Source organism: Cetorhinus maximus, chromosome 8 (assembly GCF_964194155.1).
Source record: "Cetorhinus maximus chromosome 8, sCetMax3.hap1.1, whole genome shotgun sequence".
Taxonomy (NCBI): Eukaryota; Metazoa; Chordata; class Chondrichthyes; order Lamniformes; family Cetorhinidae; genus Cetorhinus; species Cetorhinus maximus.
Genome location: NC_135886.1, coordinates 70,301,208 through 70,317,871, shown reverse-complemented (window position 1 = coordinate 70,317,871; position 16,664 = coordinate 70,301,208). Strand labels below are relative to the sequence as shown.

The following is a 16,664-nucleotide window of genomic DNA, read 5'->3' as shown; positions in this document are numbered from 1 at the left end:
GAACTGGCCGCTCCCTCCCAGGTGGGGCCAGCACAGGCTCCACTGGCCAGAGGACGACGTCAAGGTCATCATGGACAACAAGACAGCAGGATCAGCAGGCTGTCTCTAATGCTGGTGTCAGCAAGGGGGAGCACCAAGACATAGCACTTAAACTTTAGGTTTAAGGCACCATGAGCACAAGAGGGACTGGTCATGGGTGATATTCTGTTGTGCAATGTTTTGTTTATTTTAACTGGTCTGGGGTTGAAGACCAGAGAAGGTTCTGTTACTTTGTTTTGACTGTAAACATGAGATAAATTTTCTTTTGTCGTAATGGCCTCAGTATGCTTCACCTTTTTTATTTAATGTGATGCAGGGTACGCCAGTATGTAATGCTGGACGTTGGTAGCTCGAAACTTTATTGCTCAGGCACTGAGTGGACTTTGGGGTCAAAGGAAAGGGCCTCAGACATCTGGGATGGAGGCAGCAGCTCTGGCATGTGGTGGTAATGCCTATTTGGCAGCCTAGCTGAAGGAGCATTGGATCAAGGCATCCCTGCCTCCCTGGAGGTTACAGAGGTCTGCCTCCACGCCTTCAACGTTCTCCTCCCCATGCTCCTCTTCTGACTCACTGCTGGATTCATCATCCGTGGCCTGTGCAGCTGCATCAAGGTCCTCTTCCTCCAGTGGGCCCGCCCTTGCCAGTGCCAGACTGTGGAGAGCACAGCATGTGACCACTATCAGTGACACCTGCTCTGGGGGGGCGGTATTGTAATGCTCCCCCTGAACAGGCCAGGCATCGGAAGCGAGTCTTCAGAAGACCTATGGCTCTCTCTATCACCGCCCTTGTGGAGGCATGGCTCCTGTTATACCACTGCTCTGCCTCTGTTCTTGGGTGGCGGAGAGGCACCATAAGCCACGTTTTCAAGGGATAGCCCTTGTCATCTAGCAGCCATCCAGCCAGTCAGGCTGGAGCACTGAAGAGCCTCGGCACCTGGGAGTGTCATGGGAACTGCCTGGCTACCTTGCACAGACTTGCAGAATCTGCATCCTGTTGTCACACAATATCTGCACGTTCATGGAGTGGAATCCCTTCCTGTTGACGAAGGCACCGGGCTCACCTGCTGGCGTCTTGATGGCCATATGTGTGCAGTCTATAGCACCCTGGATGCAGGGGAACCCAGAAATTGTTGCAAAGCCTCTGGCTCGCTGTGTCTGGCTGGTCTCGTCTGTATGGAAATGAATGAAAGTCAACACCTGCCTGAACAGAACTTCTGTCACCAGCTTGACGCAACTATGGACAGCTGATTGGGAGACTCCACACAAGTCCCCCACTGACCCCTAAAAAGTGCTGGAGGCATAGAAGTTAAGGGCCACTGTGACCTTCAGAGCCACTGGCATGGGGTGTCCACCCACACAGTCAGAGTTGATCTCAGGCCCAATCATCTGACAGATGGACATCACTGTCTCCTTTGAGAGGCAGAGCCTCCTTCGGCATTGCACCTCAGACATATTGAGGTAGCTACATTGCTGCCTGTAAACCTTGGCAGCAGGATAGTGGCATCTTCTGTAGCCCCTTCCACTTTGGACTACCAGCTGGCCCTGCACCCCCTGTGTCTGTGCCTCTCCTCCCACAGGTCGCTTCCCTGGAAGCTGCATTGGGTCACCTGGCCTCCTCTCCCTTCTGCCCCTCTCTTCCTCCTCAGAGGAGGTGCGTCCAGTGGAGACCACAATCCCCATTACCAGGGTAACAGAAGGCTGTCTGATACCTGGCAGAGTCCACACAGTCTGAATTCTCCAGGATCCTTGGAGACACAGAAGTCCTGAAATGAAGCCTAGAGGCGCCAACAATGAAGCCTCAAACAGAGATGAAGCTGCCATATACCAATAAGTCACCAGCAGCAAACTATCTACCAAACTCCTCACTACTCACACTGGCAATGCTGCTGACCTTTTTTATCCTGCCCGTGGTGAGATTTTTGAAATTGTCAGCTGGCCAGCTGCCCATTTTGCCTGTGTGACTTGCATAAAATCACACGGGCAACGAAAAATCAGCATCAATTGACTTTTTATTGGCCTTAACTGGCTTCTTAATTAATGACGGGCACGGCTCTGGCGCTGGCCGAGTGAAACATCGCGTGAGCGGATGATGATATCGTGACACTAACCTGACGTCATTACGCGCTATTTTACACTCGAAAGTGTCGGGTGCACACCCACATGCCGAGTGTAAAGTTCTGCCCAATAGTGTGAAACAATGATGGTGCAGAAAGCCAGGTCATTACTCAGAGGGTCAGACAAGTTTTAGGAGCCATTGCTCTAGCAATAACAAGCATTATCAGAATCTTGGATGGATCCCAGAAGGAGAAAACAGTTCGGACCAGTACTCTTGTTCCAGTTTTTACTGGTGTTCCATTTTAAGGTATACAAGACCAGTTCGGATCAGTATTCTTATTTCTCAGTTTTTACTGTTTTTTCCTACTGGGATAGCTTAAAGAAGGTGTCTAACTGGAAGAAAAATGCTACATTGAAATAAGAGAATGCCAGTGGAGAAAACAGTTAACCTGTATAATTTTAAAACTTTGCGCCAGCTATACTTTGAGTTCCAGGACCTGATTAGTGCTGTAAGCAGATTAGTCCCCTGTGATCAGGAATTTACTACCTAATATCTAGTTAAATGTTAACATTACCAGGGAATTGTAATATAGAAACCTTGTTATGAGCATAATAATTTTGTATGTGTTATTTCCAATTTTTATGGAAGGTAAATTGAAAAACACACTGGCCAGGATTTTCCGGTGGGGGCAAGCAGGAGCGGCCACGACTTGGACCACCGCCCTCAATCAGGCCGCAACTGCCATTTCACGCCAGCTGGCCAATTAACGGCCAGCCAGTGAATCACGCGCTGCAGCGCTCAGCGCTGCCTGTGTGGGGGTGGGGAGGAGGACGTACGGGGAAGTTCATGCGGGTGCTCCCTGAGGCACAGAGCTGCCTCAGTGAGCTGAAGCTTTTTGAACATAAAAAATAAAGAATTTTAAAATGTTAATAACGTGTCCCCTCATGTGTCACATGAGCAGGGACATGTTACAAATTAGTTTGAAAAATCTTTATTTTTTTTTCAATCACTGATCGAAACCTCATCCCGCCCACTTGGCCTTTTCACCTGCCCACCAACCATAAGGTTGGACAGGCAGTGAAAAATTTCATTTAATTAGACCTTTAATAGTCTTAATAGGCCTGTTAATTGTCGGCGGGCACGCTGGAACTCCTGCGCACTCCCACCAACCGAAATATCGCGCGAGTGCACGATGAAATCGGGACGCTCACCCGACGTCAATGCGCCTCATTTTATGCACATTTGGGTCGGGCACATGCCCGCTCAACAAGCGCAATATTCTGCCCACTAAGAGGTTAAGGCACAATTGTAGACCAACATAAAGTGAATGAATGAACAGAATAGAGTTTTAATGGTGAAATGCCATGATTTCTAGTCATTCCTTTTTGCATGAAAAATAAGAATACAACTTTGTCACTATTCTACTTGAAAACACAAGGTAGTTGAACTCAAAGCTTAGATTACAAGAAGTACGAGTTCGCTCTGCCATTCTGGTGTTTGTGAGTCTGGGAAAGGGGAGATGTAGAAAAAGAGAAACAGTCCTTTGGCCCATTACTTAACTCTATGTTGAGCAATAAACCATCGAGCGACTAATCAAGGTTGCTTTGTCCCCAAATTGTTTCCTTTGATATGGAATCCGCTAACACCTGGATGTCTGCCTGTGGTGAACATAATTTCAGATGTAATTAACCCACATTGAATATTTCACACTCACTGGGGCCAATCTTAATTACTTCTTCTCAGTATAAATGAGACGGTAGCAGCATGAAAATAGTGTTGGGTTGCTTTCTGCCCATTTACACAAGTCTAGTCACTCCATTTTGGGTAGAGTCCCAAATAGGGTTCCAATAGGGTTCTCCTTGTTCTCGCCTTCCACCACACCAACCTCTACATTCAATAGATTATCCTTCATCCTTTCCGCCACCTCCAGTGCGATGCCACCGCTAAACACATCTTTTCTTCCCCTTCCCTTTCAGTATTCCAAAGGGACTGTTCCCTCCACAACATGCTAGTCCACTGCTCAATCCACCCCCAGCATCCCCTTCTCTTCTCAGGGCTTCTTCCCATGCAGTGCAAGACATGCAACACCTGCCCTTTAATTATTTTATTCTTTCATGGGATGTGGGCATCGCTAAATAGGCCAGCATTTGTTGCCCATCCCTAATCACTCAAACTGAGGGGCTTGCTAGGCCATTTCAGAGAGCAGTTCAGAGTCAACCACATTGCTGTGGATCTGGAGTCACATGTAGGCCAGACCAGGTAAGGATGGCAGATTTCCTTTCCTAAAGGGCATTAGTGAACCATATGGGTTTTTACAACAATCGATGATAGTTGTCATAGTTACCATTCCTGAGACTAGCTTTATATTCCAGATTTCGGAATTGAATTCAAATTTCATCAGCTGCTGCGGTGGGACCTATGTCCCCCGAGCATAGTCTAGGCTTCTGGATTACTAATCCAGTGACAACAGCACCATAACACCATCTCCTCCCTTCCCACTGTTCAGCATCCCAAACACTCTCTTCCAGGTGAAACATCAGTTTACTTCTTTCAATTTACTGTGTTCACTGCTCATAGTGCAGTCTCTTCTACACTGAGGAGGCCAAATACAGATTGAGTGATTGCATTGTGAAACGCCTCTGTTCAGCCCACAAGCATGACCCTGAGCTCCCGGCCGCCTGTCATTTTAACTCTTGGCCGCATTCCCACTGTGACCGCTCTGTCATTGGCCTCTTACACTGTTCCAGTGAAGCTCAACAGAAGCCCGAAGAATAGCACCTCATTTTTCGAGAAGATACTTTGCAGCGTTTTGAATCAACAGAGTTCAATAATTTCAGATCATAGTCGCTGTTCCCATTTTTCAGGCAGCAACTGTTGGTAATGATTCTGCTTTTGCCATTTACACCTCCTATAGACCCATATTTTATTTCTTTACTTATCCTATTACTACCCACTTTTGTCTTGCACCATCATCCTTTTTATCATTTCAAGTTAACAATTCATCTGCCCTTTTTTGGCAATTTGTGACCTGACTGTGCTGATTCACAAACATGGTTCTCCAACCTCATTTACCTGTTTGTAGCATGGGAGTGAGTGGGTTCTTGGCTGTTGGCATCCTCTTTCATTGTCCCTGCACTCAGCAGGGCTGGACAGTGTTGCGCTGAGAGCATGTGGTGGAGTCAGCCTGCTCTTCTTAAAGGGAAGCTGCAATGAGTATTGTTACTGGAATTTAAAGCATGGAAATGGAACACCGGAGCAGAGAAAGGATTCCAGGGTATGGATGTGACGCTGGAAACATTAGTGGTGGAGGGCGCAGCAGGCGAGACACCATGGTCCCGTGGCAGGCTAGGAAGCCCGCAAGGACTACCCTTAGAAGGGAGCGGGAGCATCTGACCAGAGAGTCAACTCCCAGATTCTGGACCCAGTGACCTGACAGCAGTGCCACAAGAAGTCTAATGACCTCACATAGGTAGTCAATGTCAGTGAATACACCTTCACATGACATCTCCTACGCATTGTTCCAGCAGCCTTTCATTCTACTCAATGCACCACACTCCCATCATTCAACCAGCAGCACTTACTGGCACTCAGGACTCAGGCCTAACATCCAGATGCTCCACCTCACCCTTACCTTCCTACCAATACAGCCAGCCTCACGCCCACCTCTCCTTGCCTACATATAACTCCAACTATTCAGCTACGGCAGATGAATCACCCAAACACAGTTCTACACAACCGTTGGCATTCTGCCATCTCTCTCACAGAACAGGTGGTACACAGAAGCTGGGAGCAGAACAGAACCATCTTCTGAGGAAATGACTCTCAGCACCACTGGGCTGGCTGTTACAGAGCCTGTGCCATCCAGCATCACTGAGAACAATGAGGATGGTGGTGTTTTCCTGCTTACTGCTCCTTCTCAACTCCCAGCTCAGTCTCATCTTGTTATCAGGCATGATGAGAAAGCTGCTGATACTGTGACCATAGACCTCTTGCTTCCCACTCCATTTCCTTCCCTCATACCCACTTTCCCCTCCTAATTTACTGCTTTCAGACACCCAAGAACCACAGCCTGACCAACAAAAGTAGCCCAAGGATGAAGAGAGAGCAACACAGCACAACACTGATGAAGAGATCCTGTCGCTTGATCTAACACTTGAAGCCATGAGCTCAGATAATGCACATAGCTTGGATGCAAGGATATCATTAAAATCAGTACATGGTGAGTCACTGGGCATGAGTGGGCTGCAGCCAGGCCAGGGGTAAAGGATGGTTCCTTTGCCAGCTTAGCAGCGGGTGAGGTCACAGCAGTTCTGCAGTGGACCTCGAGAGGGCGGCATGCAGAAGAACACTGATGGTCCTACATACTGAGATGCTGGGTGTATTACAGGCCTGACAGAGAGCCTGCTGTTGCTGTCAAGGAGCATGGAGGGGTCTGGCTCCAAGTTCGCAGGGGGCATTGCGCAGATCTTGCCTTCTCCACCCTCTGTTCTATATCATGCTACTGACCCAGAGGCACTGCTACTGCTGTCCCCATACCTGTTGCAGCCTTTGCGTAGACAAGTCACATACTTACCTACCGGAATGATGCAACAATCTTTGGCAAATCAGAAACTTACAATGCCTCCAAAAACACTTAAGGGTACTTCCAGACATGCTGCACCAGCAGACGTTCTTAAAAATTACCTGACCTGCAATTTAGGCGCCTGGGATTTTAAACAGCACAAGTGCAGCTTGTTGTTTACAGAGTGACATACAAATTTGTTACCTGTATCTGCATCATCCAGCTTCAGTGTCCTGTATTCACATCAACTGATTCAGCTGTGTGACATCAGGATTGTGCTCCTGGTGAACACTGGGAATGCCATGGGCCATGCCGAAACCAGCTGGCAGATCAGTACACCCCAGCAAAACAGTATTCGGCCTCCACCATGCCGCTGGACACAATGCTACAGAGATGAATTTCTTGCCCCTAATCTTTCCTGCCTGCTACCCTGTCACAGACCTTCCCTTTTATTCTTTCCTCCCCATCCTACTTTCCCTGCATTTGTACTTGCTTAAAACCTGTTACATCTCTGATTATTTCCAGTTCTGACAAAAGGTCACAACCTGAAACATTAATCCTGTTTCTCTCTCCACAGGTGCTGCATGATAAGCTGAGTATTTCCATTGTTTTCTGTTTTTATTTCAGACTTCCAGCAGCTGCAGTATTTTGCTCTTGTGAAAGTGTTGTAAGAGCTTTGTTGAGTACCTAAGTATACTTAACCTGGATTGATTCAATAGCCAGTTGCAATTGCAACAGAAAAGGAAGTATAAAGATGCTTGAAATCTAGTACAGCAGAACAAAAAAGAATAATCTAGCATGATGCAGCTGAGAAAGACTGAAGACCGACTATAAGTATTCATAAGGATAGATGACAATTAGAGTAGACTCAGTCAGCTCTCGTATTTTCTGTAAGCAAGATACTTGGCAATAAGCTATGTTTAAGGCCATAAAACTACCGCAGCCTGGAATGTGCAATACACAATATCTATTCATTCAACGTAAAATCTTTTTGTCCATACAGAAAAATTCAGCGTACAACTAAAGGCACAGAGTGCAGATAGGTGAAGGGTCTCAGCTATCCAATCTACTCACTCCCTCCATGAAGACTATAATGCAAGTCATCAGATGGAAATCAGTTTAGAGCATTGGTGACATACAAGCCGGAGAGAAGGAATGCACTTCCTGGTTTGTGCAACTGAAATTGTGTACCTATCTGTCCAATGGTTTCAAATGAATCAATGAATGCTGTTTGCTGTAAAATGTGCCATATAATTCCTCTGCAACTACAACATGACAGTAGTGTATACTGATGTGCTTATGTCTCCTTTCTTCCTTTTACAGATATGGTGTAACCCCAAGAGCAGGAAGACGGATCCCCTCAGCAGCGAGCTACATCACAGCACCCTGCATCATCCTCACTTGAAGCATGCACCAACCAGAGATACAAACAGTGTGTGAGGCATTGCAGAATTAGAGGAAGAACTTTGCACAGATGTGAAAGGGGCAGACCTGAAGACTGAAGAAGGCTATGGAACTAAAGACCTAGTATCATCACAAAACCAGTTGAGTCACCTTGTGATTCAGATCAGCTAGCTGTGCAGCTGAGGATACTACATAACATGTTTGGATGCACTATCCACTTACCTTATTGCAGAGCACAATAAAACTGTTGGGCAGTGTCATGCCACAAGAGATTTTTGCTGTGTAGACTGCATTTTTAGTTCATTTATGGGATGTGGGCATTGTAACAAGATCAGTATTTATTGCCCATCATTAATTGCCCTTGAGAAGGTGGTGGTGAAGCGGTCTTTTTGAACTACATGTGGTGAAGGTTCTCCCATCGTGCTGTTAGGGAGGGAGTTAAAGAATTTTCACCCAGTAACAGTGAAGGAACGTTGATATATTTTCAAGTCAGGATGGTCTGTGACCTGGAGGGGAACTTGGAGGTCATGGTGTTCCCATGCATCTGCTGACCTCAAAGCTTGTTGAGAGCTTGTAGCATCTGCAACAGAAACCTCAGGCACGAAGCTGTAGTATCTCTTAACATGTTGTCAAAGTATTGTCATTTTGACAGATCTGGTAATTAAATAGAAAGGTGTTTGTAGATCTTGGCTGAATTTTCCTGGCCCCAGGGAGATGGGGTTTGGAGGTGGAGAGGCCATGAAAATGGGAGTGTCCCACTTTGGAAAGGCTCCCTAATGCATTCCTGCCTCTTGGGACTTTCCCAGGGCCGGGCTGGGAACTGGATTAGCTGCCCACTCCACAGAGGCGGTTAGCCAATTAATTCAATAAGAGGTCATTTTGCACTAGCACAACTATTTTATTGACATCTGAGTGGCCCCCCTGCCATGTATGGAGGCCGCCGGCTCAGTCGAGGTGGCCTTCCAACAGCAGACAAGGCAACGAATGGAGCCAGAGGCTCCATGCCCTAATGTTGGAGCCCCAGGAATGAAAGGCTGCAGCCCCATCCATGAATAGGCCTGCAGAGGTATTTCGCATCCAACCCATTGGCCATATCTGCTTTGGGCCTTTAATTCACAACTTCAATACAGGCAGCTGAGGGTGCCTCTATTTTGGGGGCTGCCATCCTTATATCGTTGTGGTCCTCCGATTGGATCAGCAGCATTGAGACCCCACCCATCATTCTTAATAGGATGGCAAGCGTCAAGGGCCAATTAGGAGGTCGCATCCCAGAAGGTTGTTCTGGAGGGCTCACTGAAGATGAGGGCAGCTTGGAGCCCTGGATGGGCCTTATGTTGGAGCCTTGACATCCACTAGAAAATACAGGCCTTCAGGAACAGTTTTTATTCAGGGGAATAGTGGTCAACATGCATATTCAGCCTACAGCACCTGCTCAGGTGCACAGATCAGGCAGTCCCTCCCAAGTTATTGCTAGGCCTCTGTCTGCCTCTGTCTCTAGACAAGTTATAGGAGAAACTGTCAACAACAAACAGTCTACCCAAACACCCTATCCCTACAACTAGAATATGACAGACGATTCCTTCACAGACAGGACTTTCAGGGTCAGCAACATGTAGGTAGGTGGTCAGCTAAGTCTGACCTGTATGTATATAATTAAAAGTTTTGTATTTAGAACTTGTTCTGATATGTTGGGAGAAGGAAAGTGAGTGATTGGCTGAAATTAGGACATATCTGTAATAATACCAATCCAGTTAACTAAAGATGGAGAAATCAAAAGCAGTTTGCTTGAGTCAATAAGTAGTAAGGAGGAATGAGTGTTGTAGAAAACTAATTAAATCTCTAAGAAATGTTTTCTCCAAAAGGAAAACAAATTATAACACTTTTCATACCTCAAGAAGTCACAAAGAGCTTTACACCCAATGAAGTACTTTTACAGTGTGATCACTGTTGTAACATAGGAAACATGGCAGTCAATTTGAGCACAACAAGTTCCCACAAACAGTAGAGTGACAATGACCAGAAAATCTGTGTTCTTAGTGAAGTTGGTTGAGGGATAAATATTGGCCAGGACACCAGGGACAATTCTCCTGCTGTTTTTTCAAAATGGTGTGATGGGATCTTTTACATCTATTTGAAAAGGCTGACAGGGCCTCAGTTTAATGTCTCATCTGAAAGATGGCTCCTCTGACAATACTGCAGTCCCTCAGTACTCACTGGAATGTCAGCTTTGATTCTGTGCTCAAGACTTTGGCATGGGACATGAATACACAGCTTGATGAATCAGAGGAGAGAGTACTGTCAGTGAGCCATGGATGGCACCTATATTAAGTGTCACGACCACGTAAAAGTGGTCCTTGAGCTAAGAATTTGTGTGTGCGTATGTAGCCCCCTTTTAGTTTACGAGTGATTCAATTTAAAAATAACCCAGCAAACAAGCTTTAGCGTTAAACAAGATAAAGGTTAGTTTGTTACAAAAATTACTGCTGAAAGTTACTGAGGTAAAACTGATAAAGTTATTAATTAAAATTCAGATACAAAGGTTAAAAAGCAGATAAAGGTAACAAGATGCTTAAAGATGTGATTCCAAATCAGTCTCTGTGAGATATTTTTGCGGGCCTGTTGCTTGAATTCCTTCTTTCCAAAGCGAAGGGTTGAAACTTGAGGTTCGGTTTGGCCATTGTGATGGCTTCTACAGCCAACTATTCAGAGGTTTGCCTTTTCAGGTGGACTCAGAAGGTCAGCAGGTTTTGGAGAGAGAGAAAAGGTGTTTATTCCTCATTATTCCCAGTTACAGCACTTGCAGATTACCTGGTCTTTTTCTGAAGAACAACTGTTGATTTCTTAATACCTTCCTCTTTGTCCTCCTTTGGCCAAGAACCCTCTCTGAAGTTGTTTCTCAGAGTTCTTCCTGGGGTTCTGCACACAAAATAGCTGTTCGCAAACATACATTATACAGTTCCAAAACTTAAAATAGCTGTTATGTTAATTTCAATTAAGCATTGTTCCACCAGGCAAAGAAGTTAGTTATGTTGAGATCCTTTGAAGTTCTTTCCTGTCTCCTGTTCCCCCAGAAGTTAGAGTTTTTCACACCTTTTAGAATTTAATGGACAATTCTGGAGGGGCCTTTGCATTTTTAATGACTCTTCGTAGCTAGCTCGAGAAATATGAGTCTACCAAGGTTTCAATAAACATCAGAAGGTGCCATGTTGACTGTCCATACTACCATTTTGAAAAAGGCTTTTAAACTCAATGTAAAGGTTTATAAACAGAAATGTGCCTTTAAACAGTAGTCCTTATGTTTGTGACATAAGTCATGATGCAACAAAACAAGAGTACATAGGAACATGTGAAAATGACCAACACAAAAGCCCAGCTAGCCCCAAACAGTCCTGTTTCAATTAAGTATCATGACTTCCAATGGTCCCACCTACCGTCAGCCACATCTACTGGAAGAGGCAGGGATCAAAATTGATAAACACAGGCTAATTCAAGTTTGAGCATTTGAAATTCTGGTAATTACCTTTATGACCTTTAAAGATGATCAAAACAAGTTCCAGGAAATCACAGTGATCATGAGGCTTATCACTCAAAATCTCTCCTCCCCTTTATACACGATGATATCAGTCTACAGGAACTCATCTACATCCTTTTTAACATTTGCAGTGCCAGTAACTTGTTCCAGAGGCCAGTGACCTTCTGTAAAAAGAAAAACCTGCTGACATCTAACCAAGTTCCATTCTTAGGTCATATATAAATAAATATATATATATATATAATATGGTCTTGCCAATGACGCTCACTTACAATGAAAGAATAAAAACAAATATATGCATGTAACCTGCTCACCCTAACCAATATAATTCAAACAGTATATCCTCATGAATACAGTCCAATCCCTTCATTATTTTAAATACCTCACTCAAGTTTCTTTCTTTAAAGGTTGAGGTTTAATTTCAACAAGGAATATAATGACAATAATGAGCATTTCTTCAGCTAATATGTTCCACACTTGCTACTTCAATATCATAAGATACTTTTTTTCTCTTGATATCCACAGGTTTGATTGTATTGGCAGCTATGACCCCAGAGTCATCACTGGATTCCGGCCATGAAACAAACTCTTCGGAAATGACCGACATATCTGAAATGGTCTCAGCATTCAAACAGCACCATTTACTTGCTTATCACGGAAACAAAACTGGTCTAATTATGAAAAAAGATGTTCCCTTGAGTACTGTTAGATGCTGTGCACAAGCTGCCTTCAAAGGAGTTCCTTGTCCCAAGAGGCATTGTGAGGAAACAAATACTTTATCTGCAGTTGCTTCATCTAAACAGAGTCCCTTGTCTGGTTCTATTCGACTCAAACCTGGACATGTGACAGGATATTGTACGGTTCACATGAGACCTCAGGCATTCACTCATTCTAATGAAACCGTGAACAGGCCAGATAATGTTATTTTAAAGCCTGTTTTACAACAGAATTGTCCTAGTTGTCCAAAAATTGTAGAAGAAAATATGTCTAAACAACAAACTGCTCAATCCAAGGAAGACCCTTCCAAACTGACTTGTCCTGAAGAGATAATAATTCAGAGTGAAGACAGATCATTTCTGCATGTTGGAGATGACACAACATGTATCAAACAGTTGCTGAATGGCAGGAACTCTGGAAATAGCCCCAGGATCTCAAGGCCTGAAACAATCCAAGAAAATTCATTAAATTATGGCTCAACAGATAACACCCCTTCCCCAATTTCCATGTACACAGATAGCTGTGCTGAATGTGATTCTTCAAAAAATGAGCATTTCAAATTTGAAGGAAGCATGCAAGGAAGCTGCAGACCATGTGAATGTAATTTGTTGAAATCTGAGGTACCTGCGCAAAGACAAATGGATTCTCAGGGCCACAGAACAACTGTCTTCCATACTTGCACACTAAAGAACAATGAAGCAGCATATGTAAAAGTGAACAATAGGAAGTATCAGCCAGCAACAGGTAAGGAAATCTCAGCATTATTCAAGAATGATCTTATAGATTTGGCGGACGTACCAACTAGTCAAAAGAATAATCACAACAAAACTGAAAAGGAAAGTCAACCCAAGAAAACTGGTTCCCCAAATCAAGAATGTTATCTCAGTCCTTATAGGTATCCTATTGCTGCTTTGGGACTAGATAACAACATAGAACAGCAAGGTAGTGCTGAAAAGATGAAACGTCAGGGCCACTCATGTTCTTTCAAAGCCAATATTAGTTCAGAAAAAACTGCTGACATCCCAATGTGTTCCAAGCCTTCCAGTCTAAGTGGTGTTACTTTGACACATGTCACATCATCTCCAGAAAATGTTGTTGATGCTAAACAACACACGTCTCTTATTCCTGATAAAGCTAAGTCACAAAAAGGCTCCTTGCTGAATTTTAAAAATCTTTTCTCAGCTACTTTCCCAGCAAGATTTAAGAAAGAGAGTGATGAGAGGCAGGAACAACTTCAAAAAGTGAAACAATATGAACTCGAGTTTCTCGAAGAATTACTCAAGCCCAAAACCAAAGTTGATGTATTTGCGGAAGATTACTTATATCGCATAGCATCTGGACGTTGCCCTTGTCAAATCAAAAGCAGCCCAGTGGGAAACATTCCAGGATTGTCCCGAGAACAACGTCGTAGCTGTGACTGTAAACGTGGAGGACTGGCTTGTAACTCAATGTGTTTTCCATCAATCCCTAATACTATGGAATCACTAAGAGCAGAGAGAGCCAAAGGGGCTTGTGTTCACAAGCAGCCTAAAACCAGTGTTGTCCCTTCTGCACCTAATATCAGCGCCAAACAAAAGGCTGTTCGGAGGCGTACCTCAAGTCTGGAGTCCAGTGATTATCGATCTGAACAGCAGCCTGGTGTGTTTTGCATGATGACACGAGGTGAATGTCTGAAAATGCCCCCAGGCAGGAAACTGGAGCGACACCACAGTGCCACCAACATAGGCTCTGAGGCAGAAATAAGTGAAATGATGTCAGAATGTTCAGAAAACAGTACAAATATGGCCACTTCCAAGACAGAAGAATCTAGGAATATGGAAAAAGGGAGTGAATTTTTAAGAAAAATCCTTAAAAACCAGTGTCAAGAACCAGCACAGTGTGATGACCAGTCTCATGTAAACATTTCCAATATTGACAAAAAACAAAGGTCTCCAGCAATTTTCTCTATTCAGGGAGACTTCAAACCATCAAGGTCAGTACCACTTCTCAAAGGAGACATGGGCAGCAATGACAGATGCTGCTCCTTTAGGTACTGTTTTTATTATAGAAATTGTGATGTCGCTGATGACAGCAGTGATAAGGACGAACTTTCATGTTCAGTACCATTGCAGCTTCTTCCAGACCTGAGGTCTGACAGTTCAGTGACACTCAGTGAAATGTTAGCTAAGCCTTATCAAATGTCAGACAAAAATGTTTCCAATGGCAGTGGGGACAATGTACAACAGGAGGCAGTATTGAGTGATACTGATAGCAACATAACCAGAATTAATGCTCTGCGGAATAGAGCCTATATGTTACCTGATGGTTTTTTCGCCGCCCAGCAGGACACTAGCGAACTGCTATCCATCTTAAGGCAGTGTACAGCGAACCGTGGAAACTATGGTCCTAAACTTTACATATCTCACCTGGATGAGTATAAACAAACACTCACACAGAAGTTTAAAGAGCTGCGAACTGCATGTAGGAGAGTGGCAGCAGTGGACAAAAGCCCAACACGCATGCTTGCAGCTATCTCAACTAGCTTTCAAGTGCTCTGTGGCCTGATTGAGACCTTTGTGCATTTGGTTTATATTGTGCGATCAGAAAGGCAGTGCAGAGAGCTCCTCTCAAAAGTGGAGGAAGTGGTGATCAACTACACGTTTTTACTCCGAGCAGCAGAGGAATCATCAAGTAAGACATCTGCGCATCATTTAACAAAGCAGTCAACATCGGTAGCTACAGCAGTGAGCACATTTACTCACTCTATTAAAACATTAATGAATAAATAACTTCATAAGCTATGCACCCATCATTTGTGTACAAATTACAAAAAACTGTCTAAATATACTCCAGTGTCCTGTGCTTAGTAATCATTTATACAAACAGTATCTTATCCGTTTCCCTCCTGCTTTATTCCCACATTATTTGTCCTTGTTACCTTGAATGTATGCGCTAAGTCTTCCTCCTGAACACAGCTAAACCTGTCTATTCTATCTTACTGCTTACAGGCCAACCTTGTTTTTCATTTTTGACCCTAAGCTACTCATCCCCATTCTTTTGTAAAAATTATTACTGAATTCAGATGTTTCAACAAAAATAAGGTAATCATCCATTTTCAAGAGTAAGAAGGGTTGAGAAGGATTGGTAGAAAGAGAAAAAATGTGACTAAGTTAGATGTAAGAGGAGTTAGTTGGGTTGTGTAGAACTGCAAAAGCCTAAGAGACTGTTTAAGCCAGAGTCACAGGCAAGGGTTAACTAATCAAAATATTATGACTTCTTTATAAAATGTAGTTTCTAATTTTATTTCCATTTCAATTTACTCTATAACTATAAACTATATGGAATAAAATGATTCGCACCTGATAGAGAGCTCACATCCTATGTTGCCTCACAGTTAAGAGATTCTGTCATCCAAAAGTTGAGGCTTCAATATGAAAGATTTAACATTCTCTCAAGTCTTGTTAACTATTAGGATTGCAGAATTATTTCCTCATCAAAATAATGAGAAATATCTAAATCAATTTATTTAAGAGAATATTACAAATTGAATTGTTCCGTGCACTTCTTTCATTTAACATAAATAGTAATACAAATTCAAGATCATTTTTCCCAGCTATATGATAGAAAAATGCACATAACTTGAGTGCTGCACATGACTTTGTTACAACATTTTGAGTATTCTTACAATGAAAGCTCATTATTATTGGTAGAGGTCTGCAGGTTTAATGGCATTACAACTTTGAATCTTGATAAGAAAAGCAAAGAAGGCCCAGAACTAAAAGTCAAAAGTAAGACCTTTGTTTTAGTCTCAAGGAAAGCACTTCATACAGGTTTACTATATTTCACATGTAGCACAATTAAAGGAGTTATGTCAAGTGAACTAAAAAGCTACTGTAATCCCCCACAGCCAACTCTGCCCCCACCCTCCCACCCAACACAAACACACACACCCTCACAGGAATTGCTAATATTGGAGCAGATTGGTTGCTGTGAGGAAACTCATACAGTGCTGGCATTTCTCCATCGTTTGGTCAATACCAGATAAACACATAACTAGGCCAAGCATAATTCTGTTCCTCTTTACAGAACCATTCAATCCTATTGTATAAAATTCCAATAACTCAAGCTCCTACCTATTCATCCCCACTGTACTGAATTCCAGTGAGTCCTTTTCTTTTCATCCCTGCTATATAGACAACTAATGTACCAAGCTTCTTCCCATTCACTTGTCTGATATAAAATTCAGTTGAGCCATCTCCGTTTCAACACCAAATGTAGCCAATCGCTCATTTTTAAATGGTTAACCCGTTAATCATAATAAATATACTGCTAAATTTCACCTGATACATTTGGAAGGTTAGTAGGGTAGAAATTCGA

At 43.5% G+C, this 16,664-nt stretch overlaps 1 protein-coding gene and 1 long non-coding RNA gene across 2 annotated transcripts in view; one reads left to right on the top strand and one right to left on the bottom strand.

Annotated features, from left to right (window-relative positions):
* The window catches only part of frmpd3 (FERM and PDZ domain containing 3), a 235,935-nt gene extending 220,803 nt beyond the window's left edge, over positions 1-15,132 (top strand). Inside the window, exon 14 of the mRNA XM_078547754.1 lies at positions 12,117-15,132. Within this exon, the coding sequence (XP_078403880.1) occupies positions 12,117-15,076 (2,960 nt within the window). The 3' untranslated portion in view covers positions 15,077-15,132. The remainder of the gene's footprint in view (positions 1-12,116) is intronic.
* Positions 1-16,664, bottom strand: part of LOC144683710 (uncharacterized) — a 272,653-nt gene that overhangs the window by 240,773 nt on the left and 15,216 nt on the right. The gene's annotated exons all lie outside the window — the stretch shown is intronic.